This window comes from Mustela erminea, chromosome 18 (genome assembly GCF_009829155.1).
Source record: "Mustela erminea isolate mMusErm1 chromosome 18, mMusErm1.Pri, whole genome shotgun sequence".
NCBI lineage: Eukaryota > Metazoa > Chordata > Mammalia > Carnivora > Mustelidae > Mustela > Mustela erminea.
In genome coordinates, this window is record NC_045631.1 from 45,045,347 (window position 1) to 45,067,214 (window position 21,868).

At 55.4% G+C, this 21,868-nt stretch overlaps 1 protein-coding gene across 3 annotated transcripts in view; it reads left to right on the forward strand.

Moving 5' to 3' along the window:
- The first annotated feature begins 987 nt into the window (after positions 1 to 987).
- CRHR1 (corticotropin releasing hormone receptor 1) overlaps positions 988 to 21,868 on the forward strand; it is a 51,314-nt gene continuing 30,433 nt past the window's right edge. For all 3 annotated transcript variants that reach the window (XM_032321793.1, XM_032321795.1, XM_032321796.1), the window contains exons 1-2: positions 988 to 1,316; positions 21,426 to 21,513. In XM_032321793.1, coding sequence (XP_032177684.1) covers positions 1,284 to 1,316; positions 21,426 to 21,513 — 121 coding nt within the window. In that variant the 5' untranslated portion in view covers positions 988 to 1,283. The remainder of the gene's footprint in view (positions 1,317 to 21,425; positions 21,514 to 21,868) is intronic.

The following is a 21,868-nucleotide window of genomic DNA, read 5'->3' on the forward strand; positions in this document are numbered from 1 at the left end:
TTCTGTCCAAATGCAAGGGCTGCAGAGGAAAGTTTAAGGGACTGGAGGAGGTGGGAGCTGCTTCCCAGAGCTGGGGGTGGGGTAGGGAGATAGGGAGCCAAGCCTTCTGAAGACCCCAGGTCTGGAGCGAAGCTGACCCCTCCCCAGAGGGTCCGGCCGACAGGGGGCGCTGGGCCTCCTCCACGCCCTGCTTGCTGTATGCCTAGCAGCTCTCCCCTGCCGTAGTGCAATGCGCGCTCTGCTTTCCCCTCCACGGTGCTCAGATGCCAGCTAGTCCTGCAGGGCACAGCCGTCTCCCCTTCATCTTAGGGTTCCCGGGTTAAGCCCCTTGCCTGGACCAAATCGGGCAGGCGCTTGGTGTGGAATGAATGAATGAATGAACGAACGGACGAGAAGGATTCGTCCCGCAGAGCTTCGCGTCTCTGCGCGCACCTGGCGTGTGGGGGCCAAAGGTGCTGAGGGTCGGATTCAACGCGGGGACCCCGCTGTAGGGGGCGCGGCGCGGACCTTCTCCTGGTCGGCTGCAGGGCGGGAACTGCCCAAACGCAGTTCCCAGCTTCACCCGGTTTCCGCGGCGCCTCTGCTCACTCGTGGCTGCCCTATTCTTCAGTCTCCAATCGCCTCGCTCTCGTAGATTCACCTGAGCACCCCCCCCGCCCCAAGTTCCCCCAGACTCCCTGGACTCCCCAGGCCCCAACCTCAAGTCAGGCGGGAGGAGGGAGGCAGGAGGCAGGAGGCTGCCTCCTCTCCCGCCCCCGCCCCCCCCATCCCGGGCTGCGGCGGCCGCCACCGCTGCCAGTACGTCCCGCCGACTGCCGCAAACCCGGGCGCAGGGAAAGGGGGTCAGCAAGGCTAGGGCGCGAGGAGCCAGCCCGGAAGGGCTGGGCGCGCAGGAGGCGAGGGGAGCGCGGAGAGGGGCGCGGCGCGGAGGAGGGACTGAAGGGGAGGGGAGAGGGGAGGGGACGCTCGGCGAGGGGGCGGGGAGTCGAGGCGGGGAGCTGCGCGGACCGAGGGGGAGGCGGCGGGGACGCTAGGCGGCTGTCGGCCGGGCTGAGTCAGGAGACGGCGGCCGGACTTGCCCGGGCCCGGGAGAGCGGGAGCCCGCGGGGCCGGGCCGGGCTGCGGGGCCGGGGAGCGCAGAGCCGGGCACCTCGGAGCCGGGCAGCGACACGGGAGCCCGGCCGCCCAGCCCGCGTCGCCGCCCAGCCCGCCACCGTCGGCCGGCCCCTCTGGGATGTCCGAGGGACCCAGGCGTCCGGGACGGTGATCGAGCGAGCCCGAGGATGGGACGGCATCCGCAGCTGCGGCTCGTCAAGGTAAGAGCGAGCGGGTCAGCCCTCGAGCGCGGGCGCCCCCAGCCCCGGGCCGGCGCGGGACGCGGGTGGGCTGTGGGTGTGATGGGGGTCACTGGGGAGGGCTCCGCACGGGTCCCTCTCCCTGGACCTCTGGAGCCGGCGTGGCGGGGGCAGGGAGGACTCAAGTGAAAAAAAGACATCATTGTGGCGAAGCTGCTGGGATGTTGGCGGAGGAGGGGTCCGCCCACCCCGGCCACCGGCTCCGCGCGGAGAATCGCTTTAGGCTTTGGGAGTGAAAACTTGGTTCCACCGCCCACCCCAACCCCTCCCCCCCCGATGCAGACCCCGATCCCGGGACAGGCGACTCTGGAGGTGGGCTCCCCACCGGCCTCACACCCTCTCACCAGCTCCCCCACTCCGCCCGCCCCCGCCCGGTTCTTGGGAGCTCCTTCCTGCCCCTTCCCCTGCTCGGAAAGCTGCGAGTCCAGGGAGACAAATGTCCCCCGAGTCTCGCAGCCTTTGATCAACATCGCAATCTCCGGGGAGGAGACGGTGCATCCGGCGGCTCCCAGAGCCCTGCGTGGCGGCCGGCGGGCGGGAGCCCAGCGCTAGCTGCCCGAGCCTTTGCACTCGAGAGTCGCTGCGCCGCGCGGCCGGCCGCGCCTGCTTCTCCGGCTCTGGGTCTGGCGACGCGATTCCGCCGCCCCGAGTTTAGAAAAAGTCCCCAGACCGCCCGTCCAGCGTTTGCCGGCTGAAGTTCGGGGGCGACCGGGAGTGCCCGCCGGCTGCGTCCGCCGTGAAAAGGCCAGGGGGGGGTGTAGTCAGTCCGGCCCGCGGGTGGTGACAGCCGCCACTTCCAGTGCCGAGCGCTTCCCAGAGCGGTTCGGCTCGCCGGGTGTAGGCGCGTCAGCAGCAGGCAGAGGGAGATGAGAGGTGGGTGGGCCTGGGCACCGCTGCCCCAGAGCCCTGCTCTCGCCGGAGCATCCGGACTCCGCAGGGTCGGTGTGCATCGCCTGGGGTACAAACACAGAGCACACCAGCTTGACTGGGTTCAGGGCGTTTAAAAGCGATTACATTGAGAAGAATTGAATTGACTTGGGGGAGGGGTACGAATTTCATTTTTCCATCGGTTATTAAACCAACTGTGCGTATACTGGCTCACAGTGGTTTGACTTAAACCACCCGAATTTTTAAAAATGTTAACAGCTGCCGGTTGGTCAGTGGAGATCTCAGCAGTGACTAAAGCTTTCTCCATCGCTCTCTCCCTCCCCTCCCAAATATTTATAAGTGGTGTTTTAAAAACGACTGAGGGTTGGTCTGATTGAACCCATATCCCCTCCCCCACCCATTAACTGAGGACTAAGGGTGAACCCAGAGATTATTTTCTGGGTGACCAGGAGATGGAGGAGGGAGGGAGGAAGAAAAACATCCAGGGAGGTTGAATAGATGGGATTGAATGAGAATATTTTCCGAAAGGCTAGTGTGTACCCAACCTTGATCTGAATTCACTCATTAGTTAGACTGAATTGGATCTTTTAAATGGATTCAAGGAATCGAACTGTAGGTTTGGGGTTTGTTTTGTTCTTTTTTTTTTTTTTTTTTAAGTTTACGTGGTAATACGTAAATGTTCTTTCTCTGGCCTTTCTTAGAATCCTGGGCAATTCTCTGCTTAGAATTGCCATATTTTTCTACATGAAAAAACGAATTTTTTTTCTGTCGTTATGTGTGTGTTTTTCCTTCTAGATGGTGACATGTGTATTTCTCCTACTAGATGGTGAGGTGTGTGCCCTTTATGTCTGGCCTAATGAACTCATTAGGTGTTTAATAAATACAGAATGAGTGAGAAGCAGGGAATGAATGGACAGTTCATGCTGGTTTCAATTAAATAATTACCTTTTTTTTCCTATTTATGTAGCATGCACAAGGTGCTAGGTGTTGTTTTACCTGCTTTGCAAATATTAAGTCACTTCAGCTTCCTAACAGCCCTAGGAAGTAGGGATTATTACTGAGGCACAGAGAGGCTAAGTAACTTGTTCCAGGTCACACAACCAGTGAGTGGAACCAGTATTCAAACCTAGGCACTGTTGTTCTAAGGTCTTGCTTATTAGCTTTGATCCGCAAATATTCACAGCCTTTCACAGTCTCATCCTAGGCCTTTGCTGGGTGAGATCCCAGGTAGTTCAGTCTGTTTGAGCTCAGTCCTCAGCATCCAGCTCAGTCCTCAACAAGTCAGCCAGTGTTGGAAGAAGACTGCACTGGTTACAGGGGACTGGGGCCGGTGGGGTTGGCGGGGGTGCGGAGTGTAGATGTGAGTAAGTGACAGGTGAAATACCGTCTTTGCCTCCAGGAGAGAGGATGCTTGAACACCTCTGGGTCACCCACCCACCAGCTGCAGCTGCTCTCAGGGAGACCCAATGGTGGGGTCCAGGTGGGCTGCAGGTGTGAGGGCGGAGAAGGCAAAGGCTTGTGGGATAGCAAAGGAGATTGGGTTCTGAAGCTGGCGCTGGTTTTCTTGCTATTGCTCTCATCATAATGGCAATCTAGTAGGATCACAGAGTCTAGAAACCAGAGGGGACAGTTATTACCCCCTCACCCTCCTAACACAGCCACTGCCATCATTTTTGAGATAATCCCTTCAGCCCTTTCTCAAGTGCAGGTTTGGGTACCCTCGTGGCCATTGGGCACACCGTCATACTGCATCACAGCCCGAATCTGTCCCGGGTTATTCCCGAACCTCCAAAGGGAGCTTGTCAACAGCTGCTACTTCCTGCGAGTGAATATACTTTGGATCCTGTACTGGCGCACATTTGGACCATTTCCAAATTCTTTTTTGACAGATACAGTGGAGCCACTTTTTGACAGGAGCATTGGCAGGAGGGCAAAAAAGTGAGCCCAGAGTGGGGGGAGGTGCTCATGGGCCACCACAGACCAGGTACAGAATAGGAGAGCACGGCCGAAAACCAGTCGAGGCCTTCCGGATTCTATACGAGTCTCTAAGGAGGGCATCAGTCCAGTTCTCAAGAAGGGGACGGACCCGTGGAAAAGCAGGACACTGACCCAGAGCCTGTGAAGATCAGCTCAAGTGGAAAATCCATTTCTCACCCTCTCTGACATTGGCTCCTCAAAGAGCATCAGCAGTCAGCAGGGTTCAGTAGCACAGATGAAGGAGTTTGGAGGGTCCCCGGTGCCCCTTGGCTGCACCCCAAGCACCTATGCTGTGCTGAGCCCACAGGCCCTAACCCGGGCCGTGGTGTGGCCTGGAAAGAAGGCATTAGGCACAGGGCTGATCATTTCTACAGTTACTTGGGTGGAAAGGCCATCAGCCTGGGATTTGGCAGACCTGACTTGGGTCTCAGCTGTGCCTTTAATCAGCTGTGTGACTTAAGGCCGGTCACCTTCCCTCTCTGAGCTGTTTCTCTATAAACAAGTGTATTGAATGACATTCCCATTCCTGGGTACCTTTCACATCTCTGTGAAAGATGTGTTTCTAAACACTCCTTAGGGCCATGAACTTCCATGGGAAGACTGGGCTGCAGCAGGTCTACTTTCCAGTGCTGTTCCTCCCCAGCTGTGGGACCTTGGTTTCCTTGACACTTGGATTCAATACCCTGTCTGAGCTTGAGGATTTCCAGTTATTTATTTATTTATTTATTGGTGCAGCTTTTTTTTTTTTAATAGATTTTATTTATTTATTTGATATAGAGAGAGAGAGACGGCGAGAGAGGGAACTCAAGCAGGGTGGGTGGAAGAGGAAGTAGCAGGCTTCTGGCTGAGCAGGGAGCCTGAATGCGTGGCTCCGTCCCAGGACCCTGGGATTTTGACCCAAGTCTAAGGCAGAGGCTTAACAACAGAGTCCCCCAGGTGCCGCGAGCATCTCCGGTTATGAAATGAAGACAGTGCCCAACTCACAAGGCCCAGGTAAGGACAAGAGTGTTCATACACGGAAAGAACCCAAAACAGCACCTGCCACAGACTTTGTTTTCAGAAAAAGTTTGCAAGGTGACTGCTCTCGGACAAAATGGGATAAGGCAGGAGAACCAACCAGAAAAAGCTCTTGGAGGCTCAGTATATAGCATTTTTGCATCTTTCACTTTTCACAGCCCTGGACTTAAGAGTCCACTGCACGCCGTGGTCATTTCACGAATGTTCGTCGTTCGGATGGCGTTACTGCTGCTTCTTCCGGTTTACTATTGTACCATCGGAGTAGAGTGATTGCTGTTCCCACAAGACGCAGATGTCATGTCAAAGCCACCCTAGCAGAAAAGCCATCTCACGGCGCCTGGGTGACTCAGTCGGTTAAGCCTCCGACTCTTTGATTTCAGCTCAGGTCATGATCTGAGGGTCATGAGATGGGACCCCACGGGCTCTGCGCTGGGTGTAGGAGCCTACTTGGGATTGTCTCTCTTTCTCTTCCTCTGCCCCTCCCCTTTCTCTGTAAGAAAAAAAAAACACACACACACACAGAAAAAGGGAAAAAAAAAAGAAAAGAGAAGCCACCTCTAATGCTCTGATGCAGATTAGAACTGCCCCTTAAGCCCACTATTTTAAAAAGGAAGGAAGATAGGAAGGGAAGAAGACGGCAAGCAACAAACAGCCAGTGCAGCACCCCAGTGATTTAGAGGATCCTTTAAGGGTAGAGCCTTGTCTGGTGAAGCTCTAGCCCCGGTGCTGTGTCTGGAGGAGAGCTAGTTGGTAGCAGTTAACGTGGGCCTTTCTTGTTTCCTCCTCTGTGCAGACAGGGATGGGGTGGTGATCTCCCCCAGCTCTGACTCTCCCCTAACCAAGCCCGGAATCAACAGAAGGAAGACTGAGCCCATTTTGGAGCTAAGACCAAATCTCAATTTTAGCTGCAGTTCCACATTCAAAGAACGAATTTGTTGATTACCAATGATCCCTGTTTACTAAGATTCTCTGAGTTCCTTTTCCAGTGCTTGTCTTCAGACTTGCTCTTGGCCAGCCAGCCCTCACTCTGCCTGATGTGGAGGTCAGCGTCTTTTTGTACAGGTGGGAACATCGGGTGAAGCAGGTGTGGCCTCTAGGCAAGTCAGGTTATCACTCTGAACCTCAGTTTCTTCATCTGTAAAAAGGGAGTAAATAGTACCTACTTTATGGGATTAATCATAATGATTTCATGAGATGTCAGGTGTGAAATTAAGCACAATGGCACAGTGTCTGGCTTAATAAATAATTAGCTAGAGTAGTCACTTAATAAATCTTAACAAATTTTATCAATCCAAGGCAGACCCTCAAAAGATGGGGTAAGGGAATGGGAGGTGGAGGAAGAAGTTCTTGGCAATGGAGAATCTCCTTCTGCTTGGGGAGTCCTTGTCACAGTCCCTGGGGAGAAGGGATGGCATCACCTGCTATCAGCTGAGTGCCAAGGTCAAAGGACAGAAGTGCCTGCAATTGACCCTCTGAACATCTGTCATGTGAAAACAATTGATAATAAAAGCGAGACATGTAGGAAGGATAATACAAAATGATTAACTCACTGATGCAAACAATTATTTTGAAAACAACTAGCTGGACTGCTTTTTTTTTTTAAAGATTTTTTTTAATTGATTTATTTGACAAACAGAGATCACAGGTAGGCAGAGAGGCAGGCAGAGAGAGGAGGAAGCAGGCTCCCTGCTGAGCAGAGAGCCCAATGTGGGGCTCCATTCCGGACCCTGAGATCATGACCTGAGCCGAAGGCAGAGGCTTTAACCCACTGAGCCATCCAGGCACCCAGAAAACAACTAGCTGGGGTGCTTTAAGCAACAGAGTCTTCACCATTCCTTTGCGGGGTAAGCCCTGTCTGCTTTGGCAAAATGGAGGAGGCCGGTTGTTGGGGAGGAGGGAGGAAGCCTTGGGGAGTGTGGTCATAAACTTCCTTCTCTGTGAAATGGCCACATCGAGATGCATTTCTGGGAGACAGGTCCCGTGTACACAGAACTGCCGATTCAAATGCTCTTGCCAAACACTTTCTTTGGCCAACTGTCTACACAGTGGCCGTGAAACTGTTTCAGGGACAAATGAAGATACTTAGGAGGACTCTGCCTGTCCTATAAACACAGGTAATTTTATGACCCCACCCCAGCCCTATTGGGCCCTTGGTGGGGGGCAGCCCCAGTGAGGTGCCTTAAGGAGGGGTTCTTGGGGTAGGCACCTGCCCCCCTCCACCTGCCCATCTTTATCCAACCTCCAGCCAGTCTGGCCGTGAGCCGAGCGCCTAGGTCAGAGTCCAGGACAGAAACTGGCCAGACTGGTCCAGCTGCTTCCATTGCTTTGTTCTAGGCTGTCACACAACAATTTGGAGTTTTAACAGGCAGTCGGGCTATGGTGAGGCACAGAGGGGGCCTTTGGGAGCATGCACTGCTCTGTGTGCCTGGCAGGTACCCGGAGCCCAAGAGCCGAGAAGCAAGCCTAGCCGGGGTGATGGGCTAGGGAGAGAGCGGGCTGTGACATTTCATTTAACCGGCGGGGACTCCACCCTGGGGATCCATGCTTCCCCAGCCTCCTTGGCAGAGTGTGGAAAGGGCTCATGGTTTCCAGAAGTGCAAGCCCTGGTACGTGGGGTCAGAGCTGGGTAGGGAGAGGGAAGGAGGCCCAGGACACGAGACTGGACTCCGCAGGCTGGGGGAAGAGACTGGGGTGGGGGCGGGGGACTCCCCTGGGGGAGGGTTGAGGGAAAGCCCTGGGCTGGGTAAGCACCATCCTCAGGGCTCCAGGCACCCCTCGCCCCCCACAATCCCACTAACAGAAGCAGCCTGCTCAGGGTGGACGATTTTATTATGATACAAGATGTGGGCGTGCAGACCAACGGCGACGAGGCGGACAGAGAGACAGAAACTGAAGTCGATGCAGAGGTGGGTACCACTGGCTAAAGTTGGCGTGAGAGAGGGAGAGACCTGGTGGACAGAGGAGGGAGTAAGGAAGAGAGAGAGGGAAAGACAGAAAGAGGTATAGGAAGAGAAAAGACCCGAGTGTCCTTTTTGGTCGGTTTGCTTTGTCCTTCTGTACCCCCAGCACCCAAGAGAACGCGTGCCCCTGCTTCTGAGGCCAGAGACAGCCTTTTCCCTCTTGATTTCTTCTAGGAGAGCAGGGCTGGACTAAGGCTGTGAAGGCCACAGATGGCACAGAGAGTGTGGAGCTCTCCCCACACTCCCAGCCTCCTGCTGCAACCCCCCCCCCCCCGCGCCCCCTCCCCGGGGACTGAGTTCCCTTCCCCAAGTTCAGAGGGAACAGAGCCTGCTGCCTTTGTGGTCCTAAGTGACCCCCAGCATGCAGTCTGTCTCTTTCACACACACACACACACACACACACACACACACACACACTCGGGGATTCCAGGGAGTGAACCACCCGCTTTTGTAACAGCGTGACCCCACCCGCTCCCCCTCAGATGGTCACCCCCCTGTCTTCCCTAAGCACAGCTGAACCGGGGAGGCTGGTGTGTGGCATCCGCCTGCCTGAGGCCAGGGCTGGAAGACAGATGCCCAGAGGAGCCGCTGGGCACCCAGGGGCGGTGGGCTCAGCTGTGGGAGTGGACAGCAGGGTGGGCTATCTCCATGGTCACTCCCTGGGCCACACAGGCCTGGCTGGGAGGCCGAGAGCCTGGCCCCGTGGAGGGAGGCCTGTGTCCTGGGCTTGGTCTAACCCCCCCGCCCTTCTTTCTTCCTCCCGCCTTTTTCTCCAGCCAGCTTCTCTTGTCCAGATGAGCCTCTTCCAGGAAGCCCTCCAGTGGTTGTTCCTGTGCTTGCTCTAGCTCAGGGTGGGTTCTCAAACAACAGGGGACCCTCTAGTTCTTTGGTGTGTCCCCCCCACGGGATGCTCGAAACATTTGCTAACCAGACCCCACACGGACCCCTAGTCACTCTCTTCCCCTGAGCCCTTGCTCCCACCGTAGACTCTGAGCTCCACCAAGGCGCCGGGAGGAGTCCCTTAAATACACACACACATACAAAGGCCCCCAGCTCCCAGTCCAGTGCTCACACCCGCACCCAGCCCCCAGATGCGGAACTCAGGGGAGGGCGTCTCCTGGTTCCTGCTCCCTGCTGCACGTTTGCAGTGCGGGCAGAGGTGCTATGGCGACAGGAGACACAGAAATGACAAGCTACACAGATAGTTCCTCTGCCTCTGCGTGCGGATTTATGAGTCAATGGTGGATCGAGGGCTATGATGTCGGCACCACTTAGTAACATTGAACAATTCCAGCCCTGCCCGTGTCCCACCCCCATCCCCATAGGGCCAGGACATTTGTCTACGTGTGAAAACAAGGGCAGCATTTGGCTTCCGGAGGGGTTCTGGGCAAGGTTGGTGGGAGATGTTGTTGAAGGGAGATTTGGAGCTGGGCTGACAGAGGAGCAAGATCCTTCTCAGAACCTGGGGTGTTCGGAGAGCAGGGCACTGTGGTCCCCAAGCAGGGGCCGGGGAGGAGGCGTGGTGGCAGCCTGGGGTTCCCTCTGCAAGACTGCCCTGGTTTTGCTGGGAATGAAGCATGAGTAGCCAGGCAAGACCGAGGTGGGCAGAGGACACCAGAGGAAAGGAGTGGGCCAGTTCTTGGCTCCCTAGGGGGGATTCTGTCTTTCAATCCACAACGAAACCCCCAGTTCCTTATGGGAAGGGGTGGGGCCGCCTCTGGTGTTTTTCTCTCCATTTTGCGGGGCCCTAATGGTTTTGTTGTTAATGCTGCCGCCAGGCTGTGAAATACAGGGTCCGTGCACCGTGGCAGGGCACATGTGCGACCCTGAGAAGTCGAGCACCCCTCCCAACACCCCCCTACCCCCAGGAAGAAGCGCTCTCCCTAACGCTGAGGGGGCAGGTGCCTGGGGTCCGAGCCAGTTCTGCCACGTCCCGGCTGGGTAACCTTAAGCAAGTCACGCAACCTCGCCAGGCTTGGTCCTCCTCTGGACCTTGGTGGAAAATAAAGGAGGACATGCTGTGTGGGGAGGGGCCCGCCCCCAATAAAACTCACTGAGTGAGACCTGCTGCTTTTACTGGGGGGCCCCACCCCTCCCCTCTGCTGCCCTGGACGCTGGCCCCAACCATGGAGCCTCCTCCAGGGGGCCTCCCTGATAAGTCAGCCGCAGTCTGCTCTCCTCCAGCTAAGGCAGGGCTTCTCACACAGGCTATGGGGAGGGATGGCATGGAGTTTTCCAGAACGAGGCAGACGGGCACCTGGTCCCACGGTGTGTGACGGTTGTGCAGCCTGTACCACATGCCCACCCTGGAGAGGTGGACGACATCTGAGTTGGTCTAACCCTGTTCAGTGAGATGCCTCTATTGACAACACGGGGGGTGGGGGGTTGTCTGAGCGAGGACAGTTCACTTCGGCGTCTCCAAATGCTTACTCTCGGTGACAAATGGTTTGCAGCGCAGCAGACATCCTGACTACCCTTTGAGTACCCGGTGGTCTAAATTAACCCTCCTTTGGAGCCAGGATTGATGGCCCAGAATCCCTGGTTCACTTTTCATGGGAGCCTGGCTGCCGGCCATGCATGTGCCTCCTGCCATCAGGACCCAGAGACCCAGCGGCTCTTTCTGGCCACGGAGGTTGGGGACATGTCGCAGGAAGAGCTTATAGGCAGGAGGGCAGAAACGCTTGGTTTCCTCGGAGCCCTTACCCCTGGCAATTCTGGGTGGGCCCCCTCCCCTCCTGGTTCTCACCCATCAACCTGCACCTTGTCACTGCGGTGGAGGGGGGTGGGTGAGGAGACTCATGACCTTCCGTGGTCGCCATGCTCTGGTGAGACAAGGGAAACCTTTCCTCTGCGGGGGTCTCACCACAAAACTCATGGAAATCAGCCCCCGTGGGTTCTAGCCCGTGGCTTCAGGCTTGCCCGAGATAAGGGAGCCCGGCTTCTCAGTGCTCTGCCTCCCATCTCCAAGGTGCTGGCCCCAGACACAGGCTTTCCGGGAGCCTTGGGTGGGTGAGCCCAGCCTGCTGGCTTTGAGGAAGAGGGGGCCATGCGTGCCTTTCCCGTGCTGCTCGTTTCCCTGCATCGGCTGCACCCACAGGCAGGCACCTTCTTGCTTCGTCCCTGCCTCTCCTGCTTCATCCCTGCCTCTCCTGCTTCATCCCTGCCTCTCTCCCACACATTCCTCAGCTGGAGGCTAGGAGGTAGGTAAGTGACTGGTCTGAGGTCCCACAGGGCATGTGCTGGAGGGAGTGACTTGCCCTCTATGTGTCCTACAGACCTGTCTCCCTTGTTCCCCCATTCTTTCCAGGGTCCCCCACCTGCTGTCCCCCCTCCCAGCTTCCATGATGGGCCGGCAGGTGCGTGTCTTCAGATCTGGGAGGAAGCTACAAACCGCTCTAGCGCAGGGTTTCCGCGTCTCGGCACGACTGACACTTGGGGCCCGGTCCTTCTTCACGGCGGGGGCTGTCCTGTGCACAGGAGCCTCTAGGCCTCTAGCCACTAAATGCCAGTAGCACTCCTCCAGTTGCAGCGACGTGACGTGTTTTATGGGGGACAAAGCTACCCCCAGTTGAGAACCACTGGGTTCGTTCAGGTACCCTCAGTACCGCGGGAGACCATTAAAAACTAGAGTTTCCCCTCAGGCCTGCTGGACCTCAGTCTCTGGGAGGAAGCCTGAGAAACAGAATTTTCTATCTTCCAGATGCCAAGAACTCTCTGGAAACTTCTGATTTCGCTGAATTCACTTCTTTTGCAGGCAAAAAACCAGGGCCATTGCCTGTCTTATGGACGATTGTATGGTTATTCCTGATCTCCACCCTAAATCACCCTCCTCCTCAGTGGGGCTCGGTGGCCCAGAAATCCTTGAAACCAACACCTCACGGCCTTGGAAGGCAGTTGATTCTCTGGAAAAAAACCAGCATCAAAACCTTCAGCAGTTTTCTAATTGAACCTGACCTCCACCCAGTCAGACGATTGCACTCTGCCCTCCGGGCCCTCTCCACACCCCTTTTAAGATGCAGCTTCTTAAAGGACATCCCTTTTCTGACACTGAAATACTCCTCCCTTCACACTTGTCAGAGAGCGGCTAAGCCGAGAACCCAGCTGCGTAGCTGGTGTCTTGGCACAGTGTCTCCAACACCTCAGCTCTGTCACCTAGAGTAGCAGATGCCTCTCCCACGCCCTAGGGGATGGTTTCCCAGGGGCTGTCACAGCTCCCAGGAGCAAGGGGCTGGATCAGGGTCTCAGCCTGGCCCCACTCCTCTCCAAGGAGAAGACCCTTCCTGATGTCGCCTGACAGTGTCTGATGGGTGTCTACCCACCCCACCCCGCCCAGCTCCCACGGCCAGCTCCTGGGGATCCCCACTGTAGCCCAGAGCTAGACATCAAGTGACAAAGGAAACCTGTATCTCTTCATTGGGATGGTCCATGCTGAGGGGCGGGGAGTAGGAAGGGAGGCGAGACAGGCAGGGAAACAGGCCACCCACCCAGGGGTACAGTCCCCGTGCTGGAACCCCGCTCCCGCGCCAGGTCCTCCAGTTACTGTGGTAAGCGACCTTGAGCAGGTTACCCTCCCTGTGTGCAGCGGTTTGTCCTCTGTGCAGTGGGATGAGAGTAAAGGCTCCAACTTCTTGGGGTTGAGCAGGATTAAATAAGAAAAACCAGGGTCTGGCACTGGTACAAGCCTTCAGCAAAAGCTGGAATTTAGAGAAAGGCAGGCAGGGAGGGAGGCAGGAAGGAAAAGGGGAGGAGTTAAGACCAGGGGAGGGAGACAGGAAGGTGGGTGGGTGGGAGGCAGGGGGGCTGAGAAGGGGTGAGCTCTGAGAACATACTGATGAGTGAGCCTGAGGGGGATCCCTATGAAGAGGGGGAGAGAATGAATGCGTGAGAAGCAGAAATGGAGAGCAGACCCCGCTGGGAGGTCAGCAGGGCTCCCGGCACTGCCCACCCCCCTCCGCCGTTCCCTGTACCTCCACGGAGAGACACCCTCCACGTCCGCAGGTGGCTGGTGGCTCCTGGGGACAGAGCAGTGGTGGCAAGTGGGTGCGCATGTCCTGGGTGGGCAGGGGACCCGTCAGGGGGCGCTTCCGGAGAGAAGGGCCAATTCGGGAAGGAAGCCACTTGCCCCCGGAGTAGAATAAGAGATCTCATTGCCACTTGTCACCTGCTTACCCTGTGTTCAGCCCCATGCTGTTTTATCTTTATTTTTTATTTTGTTACAATTTAATTTTATTTAAATTCAATTCATTAACACATGGTATATTATTAGTTTCAGAGGTAGAGTTCAGGGATTCCTCAGTTGTCTAGAAAACCCAGGGCTCATCGCATACGTGCCTGTGCTGTTTTAAATGCACTGAGTTGTAGACGGTCTTCAAGAGCTTTAGAGTGTAACTTACATCCCTATTAGCCCCATTTACAGATGGGGAAACTGAGGCTCAGAGAAGTTAAGTCGCCTGAGGTCGCACTGGTAGGAAGGGGCAGATAAATGTTCCCAATGCAGATTTCCCGGGCCCCAGAGTTAGAGGTCTGGTTTCTACTCTCCTGTGCATCTTGGAGGCGAAGCATATCCAGACCCGGAAAGGAGTGTAGGGAACACACTCCTCATTTTACAGAGGAGGAAACTGAGGCAGAAAAGAGGGTGAAAGAGTGACTTGCCCGTGAAGCAAGTTTGCCAGGGTCAGAACAGGATTTCAGCCCCACACTTCCAACCCCCCTAATACTTTTTCCTCCAGCACACCCCTCTAAGGAGCTAGGAACAAAACGGATGGAAGCAAAGAGATGCAGAAAAACCCAGGGACTCAGGGGAATCAGAATTGTCCCGGTGGGAATTGCAAGGGGACTCCGTGGTCAAAGGTGGCAGAGAGTAGAAACCTACCTGTTCATTCGTTCAGTTGATCATTTATGCATTCAGGTGTGGTGGGACCTACTCTGCACCGGGCCCCACTGAGGACCCAAAGGCAGCCAAACACAGCGCCCCCTCTCAGGGAGCTTAGAGTTCAAGGGACGGTAGGTCTGGGATCCTTGGAGGGGGTCTGCGTGAACCCAGGTCCTCACTGCCCCGGGCTGGGTCAGGTAGGCACCCACTGCACTTTGGCTGTGCTGAGGGGCCTCATTAGGGGAGCAGAGGAGTGACAAGCTGCCTGGGGCCTCGGAGAAGGGGCGGAGGCAAGGAGGAACACCCCAGCGAGTACCCCCCTCCTCCCTGATCTGTAGGCAGGAGACTTTCCTTTCCAGTTTTTCCTCTCTGCACAACAGCAATTTAAGTTAATTAAATGTAACAATAAATTATTTCTCATTTGCCTAGAATAATCCTTCACTGCTCACCCACTTTGGGGGAAAAGCACGGGCTCTTTGCCTTGAGATGGGAACAGGCTGTGGCTGTCCTAGAAAGAGGCTTTCGGGGGAGGATCTGGCCTGGGCAGGATGGGGAAGGGAGGCCGCCCAGGGCACAAAGGTCCTGGGCAGTCAAGAGAGCCGAGAAAGGGCACGCGGCTTTGCTGTCTTTTGTTCCAAGTCTACTTTACCCTGACTAGTCTTCAGAGCACCTCCATGTGGATCAGGAAACACACCGTGGAGGGTCTCCGTTCTGCTGGGGCACAGCCAGCAGCCCTCGCCTCTGGTGACGTATCTGCTTGGCACCTCCGTGTGTCACCACTGCATGGGGGCCCTGCCTCTCCCCGGCGCCATCGCTCCGTAGGTGCCCTGTAGGCACAGACAGGTTTCTGAAGCGTTTGGTTGGGCATATGTCTCATTTCTATAAACCAGATCCTAGGATTTAAAAAATATATTTACTTATTTATGGGGGGGATGCACTTGTAAGTGGGGGGAGGGGCAGAGAGAGAGAATCTCCAGCGGACTCCCTGCTGAGCCCAGAGCCTAACATGAGGCTTGATCTCACGACCCTGAGATGGTGACCTGAGCCAAAATCAGGAGCTGGATACTCAACGGACGGAGCCACCCAGGCGCCCCCAGATCCTAGTTTTTAAATGCAACAGGGGCGTCAGCTTTTAGAGAAATCCTGACTTACGACCCCTCCTCTTTTTCATAGTTAGATTTTCTTCTCTTGGCTTTGCTCAGAACAGGCTACACCTTGCAAACTATATATCCGATAAGGGGTTAATATTTCAACTATATAAGGAACACATGCAACTCAATAGCAAAACCCTCCCCCCCCAAATAATCCAATTAAAAATGGATAAAGGACCTGAATAGGCATTTTTCCAAAGAAGATGGCCAACAGGTACATGAAAAAGGTGCTCACTCATCATCAGGGAAAAGCAAATCAAAATGGCAGAGAAATATCTCCTGTTAGAATGGTGAGTATCAAAAAGATAGGAGGGATGCCTGAGTGGCTCAGTTGGTTGGTTGGGCGGCTGCTTTCGGCTCAGGTCATGGTCCCGGCGTCCTGGGATCGAGTCCCGAGTTGGGCTCCTTGCTCAGCAGGAAGCCTGCTTCTCCCTCTGCCTCTGCCTGCCACTCTGTCTGCCTGTGCTCACTCTCTCTGACAAAAAAAAAAAAAAAAATAGGAAAGGGGCACCCAGGTGGCTCAGTCAGTGAAGCATTCAGCTCTTGAGCTTAGCTCAAGTCTTGATCTCAGGGTTGTGAGTTCAAGACTTGCGCCGGGCTTAAAAATAACGATGAGAACAACAACAACAACAACAAGGACAAAACCCAAAAGGCAAGAGATAACAAGCACTGGTGAGGTTGTGGAGAAAAGGGAATCCCTTCTGGTGGGAATGCACATTGGTGCCACTACTTTGGAAACAGCAAATAATTAAACATAGCAATTTTACATGAGCTAGTCATTGCACTTTCTGGGTATATGTCTAAAGGCAATGAAATCACCATCTCGAAGGGATATGTGCACCCCCATGTTCACGGCAGCGTCATTTACAAGACATGGAAACAGCCCAGGCGTCCGTCGAACAAATGGATAAAGACATGATCCTAGCGAGGCCCATAGATGACACTGTGGGAACCCTCCCCTAGTTCAACTCTCTCGATAACCAAGGAAGATTCGGAGGCCCAGAGTGATCAGGTTGTGGTAGCGACCCCATGGACACCTGCGAAAAACTTTGAATTTCAGAAGTCATCTCTCTCTGTCTTTTCCCCAGGTGGCTCATGTCCCTGCGGTGCAGGTAGGAGAGATCTCATCGCCCAGAGGGCCCAGGCGACTCACCCAAAGTCACAAATCAGTGGCAGGAGAAGACAGAACCCAGCAGTAGCTGGAGGGATCTTGCTGAGGGTTTACGCTGCTGAATGCGGCTGTGGCTGTGTCCTGCCCACTCCCCCTCCACCCTGCCCCCCTCCAAGAGAGATTTTCCTGGGGCCTGGGAGGAGGAGGCGGGGTGGGGGGGGGGGTTCTCCCAAGCCCGGCACCTGAGGTAGTCATGCCGGGGGAAGGAAGGCAGGCCCTTCTCCTTGCTCTTCCTGAACTTTCGGAGGGGCGGAGGCAGCCCCCGTGCCTCCAGGCCATCCTTCTCCTCCCTCCCCTTGGCCCTTAAAGGACCCTCCCTAAAAGGTTAATTACCCAATCATCCCATCAAAGGAAATTGCACTTTTGTGCCTTAAGGAGCGGACTGAGCTTCAGTGTAGTTATTTATGGCCTCTAATAAGCATTTTCTGGGGGTGATTAACCTTTATGCCAGAGTCACACTGGGAATCGGGATGGCAGCTTCAATTCCAGCCATCCTGCTGGCCTGCAGGGGGCTGGGCGGGGCGGGGGGGGGGGGCATCAGCTGTCAGACTCTGACCCCCACTCTCCCTCTCTGAGAGCCCCTGCACCCTTCCCTCCCCTCTGTCCACCCTTTCTTTCCCAGCCTGCCCTGATCTGGGCCACCCCCCTTCTTCCAGCCTCCATCAGCTTGAAAGTCTGTTCTCTGGCTCCTAGTCCCCACCCAGCTGCTAAAAACAGCTCTGTGACCTTGGGCACCTCCACTAAAACCCCTCTAAAATAGGAAGCATGAAACCTGCCGCATCTGCTTTCCACATAGCTGTCCCTGTCAGGGACCCACTGGGTCCCTGAACAGTCATTTTCTGTGATGCTGGAATCCAGCAGCAGCACACCCTTGGCCTTCTCAGATTTTGCGCTCAAGGTTTGGCTCTGGTGAGCGGAAAGATTTGTCACTGAGGCACTGGCTTTGTTTGGGGCCCTGGGGCCACGGGCTGGCACACACAAGTGAGGCATCAGCTTTGCCAGCTTCCGCTTTCTAGGGCCATTTTTGTCTTCTCTACCAGCTGGAGGGGAATGGTAAACCTCACATAGTCCTGAAAACTTGGTTTGTCAGAAACGGCTCTGAAAGGAGAGCCAGCCGCTGGAGTTAATGACCGCGGGGAGGAGCCAGCGGAGCGGCCCAAGGAGGTGGCGGTTCCTAGGTCCAAACCGGCTCAGGTTTGCTTTGGGAGAGGATGACATGTCCGATGTGATGGAGGCCCAGGCCTCTGATGTGACCCCATCCACCGTAAGCTCTGCCCGTCTACTTTGGGTGCAAGAGCTCCCTGAGCTGTGGAGAAAGCTCTGCGCCCTCCCCAGGGGGAAAATGGTTGTCATTACGCACCACACGCTGCATTCCTTACAGGCTCTTGTGTGTTTGTGGACCCAGATCGAGAACTCTCAGCCTTAGAAGGAAACAAACAATAACCTGGAAAGTGTTCGGTAGAAGGGAAGTATACAGGAACATTCCAGGCTTTTCTTGGAAGTGTGATTCAAGAATAAGCCAGAAGCCTTTGCAAGTCCTTCCACAGAGCAAGACATGGTACAGATACTGATTCTATATAGACCTGAGCTTTCCTGAGAGGAGAGGTTGGTTCAGGAATTTGAAGAAGCATTTTCCTTGGCACAGTGCAAACCCTGTTGGTAGAGAATGACTTTGTGAACCATCACATGTGTGATGTCAAGGTCAAGGTTACAGGCAGCCGGCCAAGGTCAGGCTTGCCGTTTGCCCTTTGCATGGCGTTTAATCCGGTTTCATGATGAATCTGGATTTCCTCTGCTCCTCTGCAAACCCTAGGACATTAAGGCAGGAAGCGAAGATCTTCTGGCCTGTGTCTTTGCCAGGAATCAGAACTGAGGGGAGGCAGTGCTTTGTACTGAGACGGGTTCATGGTCTGTAAGCATCGTGAGCTCCTGGGTCTGTGGCCACGTGCACAGGAGCCTGGGTCCATTGACGCCATGACCGTGTTGCTTTGCTCTGGAGTGTTGGGGAAAAGTGCTGCCAAGGTGCGGGGGCCGGGGGTGGGGGTGGCCTCCGGAACTGGCTCTCGAGGACTGCAGGGCTGACTGGGTGAGGTGGTGGGCCAGGAGGGGGCGCAGGGGGGGTGGCAAAGAACCGCAAAGGCAAAAGTGAGGGGACACCTGCCCCATTTGGCGGCTGGACATTGATAAGTAATTCAGTGTGGATAGGACGCGTGTGTTTTCAAGGGGGATTTGAAAGACCAAGACGCAAAGCACAAAGCCGGGTTTCAGGATTAGAAGGAGAATGGTGGAACGGGGGTGGGGGGCTGATATTTTCAAATAGAGCATTTTCAGGTTCCTTCGTTGGCCTGTGACCATTGACTCTGGGAGCCCCGCTTCCATTCTGTGTGTGTCTGTGTGTTGGGAGGTGGCAGAGGCCGTGGTGGGGGAACAAGCTGGGGCAGGGATTCCTAACCCCCTTCTAGAAGGGGTCTCTGGCCATCCCAGCAGAGCGGTCCCTCTCTGGGCCCAGCACAGAGCCCTGTGGCGAGCTGAGCAATGCAGGTTTGCCAGCAAGGACACACTCCGCTTAACTAGCAAGAGCTGCTGGCTAGTCTAGCGGCTTCCTCCTCTCTCTCCTGCGTTTCCATTTGGAAAATGAGGGTAAAGATAGTTCTCCACCTCTCTGGGGACTGTGAAGCTTAATTACTGATTAATAAAGTGTTGGAAGTTCCTTGGGGCCAGAGAGATGAATGGGTTTGTTCTAACCACTTGCGAGTCCCAGGAACGAGTTAGCTGAGTGTCCCGAGTGCTGGGCAGAGAGTGGGGGCACAGGGCTGGGGATATGTTTCTCAGACTGCAGTTTGGCCCAGTCAGAGCAGAAAGACTCCTACGATGTGACAGGAGTGTGCTAGCAAGGGAATAGAACAAAGCCCACGAAGGACTCAGGCATGTGCTGAGGGGACGTGTGGGTGAATCATTTGGGTCCAGGGGCGTTTCCTGCAGGAGGTGGGGTGTGGGATGGATTCTGACCAGAGAGGGGAGCCCTTGATTCCATCTTGGAATGGAAGGTGGGAGAGAAAGGAGTAGAGCCTGCCTCTGTGGTGAGATGGGAGCGGAAGAGGCAGCCACTGAAGGTGGGTGACACTGATGGGGAGGGGCAGGGTAGGAGAGGAGATCCTTGGCAGGTGAGCGAGGAAAGCTCACCTCTGGGAAGGGGCAGGTTGGGCTGCTTCTGAGGACTGGGAGAAGGTCCTGAGGTCCGGAAAGGATGAGTGGGGAGAAGTCCAAGTGAGGGGAACACATAGACATCGGGAATGGTGGGCTGGGGATGTCCAGTTTGGCGACAGCAGGGCAGGGTCGGGGCTAGCATGAGGCAAGTGAGACATTCTCCTCAAGCACCAAATTTGAAGGTTTCCAAAAATCTCATAATGAAGACAAACAATATGCTAATATCATTCCTGATTATTCCTTTTCCTCCAAGCTCCAGTAGGCCCAGCACTATTACAGAGCCTGTCTTTCTTAAGAAGTTTTTGATATTTTGTTCATCGGGAAATTTTTTTTTTGCATTAATTTAGAGTTTTAAAAAATGTTGCATTAAAAGATTATGTGTCTTTTTGGCACCCCTTGAAAATTTGGACCCAAGGTGGGTGCCTTGCTTTCCTCGCCCTGGTCCCAGAGGGCTGTGCACCAAGGCTGTGTGCTGTTCCAACACAGAGACCTGCTGGCCAAGGGACCAGCCTCTAGCTCTCTCCCCATCTCAGATCCCCGCTGGGAAGTGGCTAAGACAGTGTCTAGATCTTCCTGTCTTGTTTCTGAAGTTCTGTAGAGACGTTTGCGGGCTGTGTGGAAATGAACTGGAGCTGAGATACCATCACCGGGGGGCCTAGGAGGGGGAGTCAGGGAGGAGACCCCAGAAGAAAGAGCAGGGAGCAGGGTGGTCAGGTGGAGAGCCACTTCCCGTGAGGCTCCCTGCCTTGGGACCCCGGTCAGGCAGACGAGGCTGTGCTGGTCATCGGCACCCACGTACGTCCCAACAAACAGAAGGAGGGGCTCATTACAATGCCCACTCCGTACCCCAGCCCCTCACATGCTTCTTATCCTCTTGAACCTCAAATCCCAGGGGAGACCACTGCCATGCCTCTGACCTGTGACTAAATAAAAACCTGTGGAGTGCCCTTTGTAGACCTGAAACACAGGGCAGTCCATGGAGGTAGTCAGGGAATTTGAGCACCGTGAACAAAACAAAGTGCTTGTCCTTGTGGGTCACGCTGTGCTACTCGTAAAGGACTCCTACAAACAGTGCATCGGGGGAACCTGGGAGGGAGGACTGTTTCCACGTGAGGAAATAAGGCCCAGAGAGGTCAAGTAACCTGCCTCCGACAACACAGTGAAACCAGGCCTGGATGCCAGGGCTCTTTGGACTCTAAATCCGTATGTGTGTGGTGGAGGGTGACCTCAAGGGAGGGGGGCATAGTGATTGTGTGAGGGTGTTAGTTGAAGGGGACCCTGTCACTCTCCTCCCACGTGGGCTGAAATTCTAGAATCAGAATAACATGGAACCCCTGGGAAGTTACAGGGCGAAAGTTCTCCTTGGAATAGGGCAGGCATCTTTCCAGAGACATGTATGTACCCCTTCAGCACTGTGGGCCTCTGTTTCTCATCTGGAAACACAGCCAGCCACCGCAGCCCCAGGGACAAGTAAGACCCGTGGCAGATAGAAAAGGCTTTGTGAAGGACGAGGCCGAATTTGCAGGGACTGGTGATTAGCTGGGTAGGGATGGGAGTCCTCTGAGCACAGCCTCAGCCTTCCTCAGGCGCAGCCTCCACGAAGACCCAGCCCTCAGAAACCAGGGAACCATCGTCCTGGGAATCTAGGCTCCTACTATAGTTACCCCCTTCCCTTCCAAGCCCTTCTAGAGCAGGGCAGCCCCAGACCTTCCAGACACAGAGGACATGGGCGTAGGGGGAGGGCAAGCTGGGGTGAGCAGGAAGCGAGGGGAAGCAGGAAGTTCCCCACATGGTCTCACCGAGTCCCTCGCCTCTCTGTGTCCACAGGCCCTGCTCCTGCTGGGGCTGAACCCAATCTCCGCCTCCTTCCAGGACCAGCACTGCGAGAGCCTGTCGCTGGTCAGCAACGTCTCTGGTGAGTCTCCCTCCCCTTGTCATGCAAGATTCCAGGTCTCCACAGCCCCATCCTCTGCACACAGAGCCTTGCCCCAAGACAGGAAGAGTAGAGAGATTTCCCTTCCCGAGCCCCATGCAGCTCATCACCCCTCTGTGGAGAACTGTGCTCAGGAGGGTCCTGAAGTTGGTGGGAAGGAGAGCTGCTGTGAGGTCCCAGCATCAGCCGTGGGGCGGGCAATGGGGGAGTCACCCCAGCCCTTGCTGTGAGAACCAATGGAGCTAAGGGCTGGGCTGTGACTCGGGTCCCCATAGTGGGGAAGGGGGGCTGCTGTCCTCTGCTGCCAGAAACCCGTCGGGTGCTAACTCCACAGCCG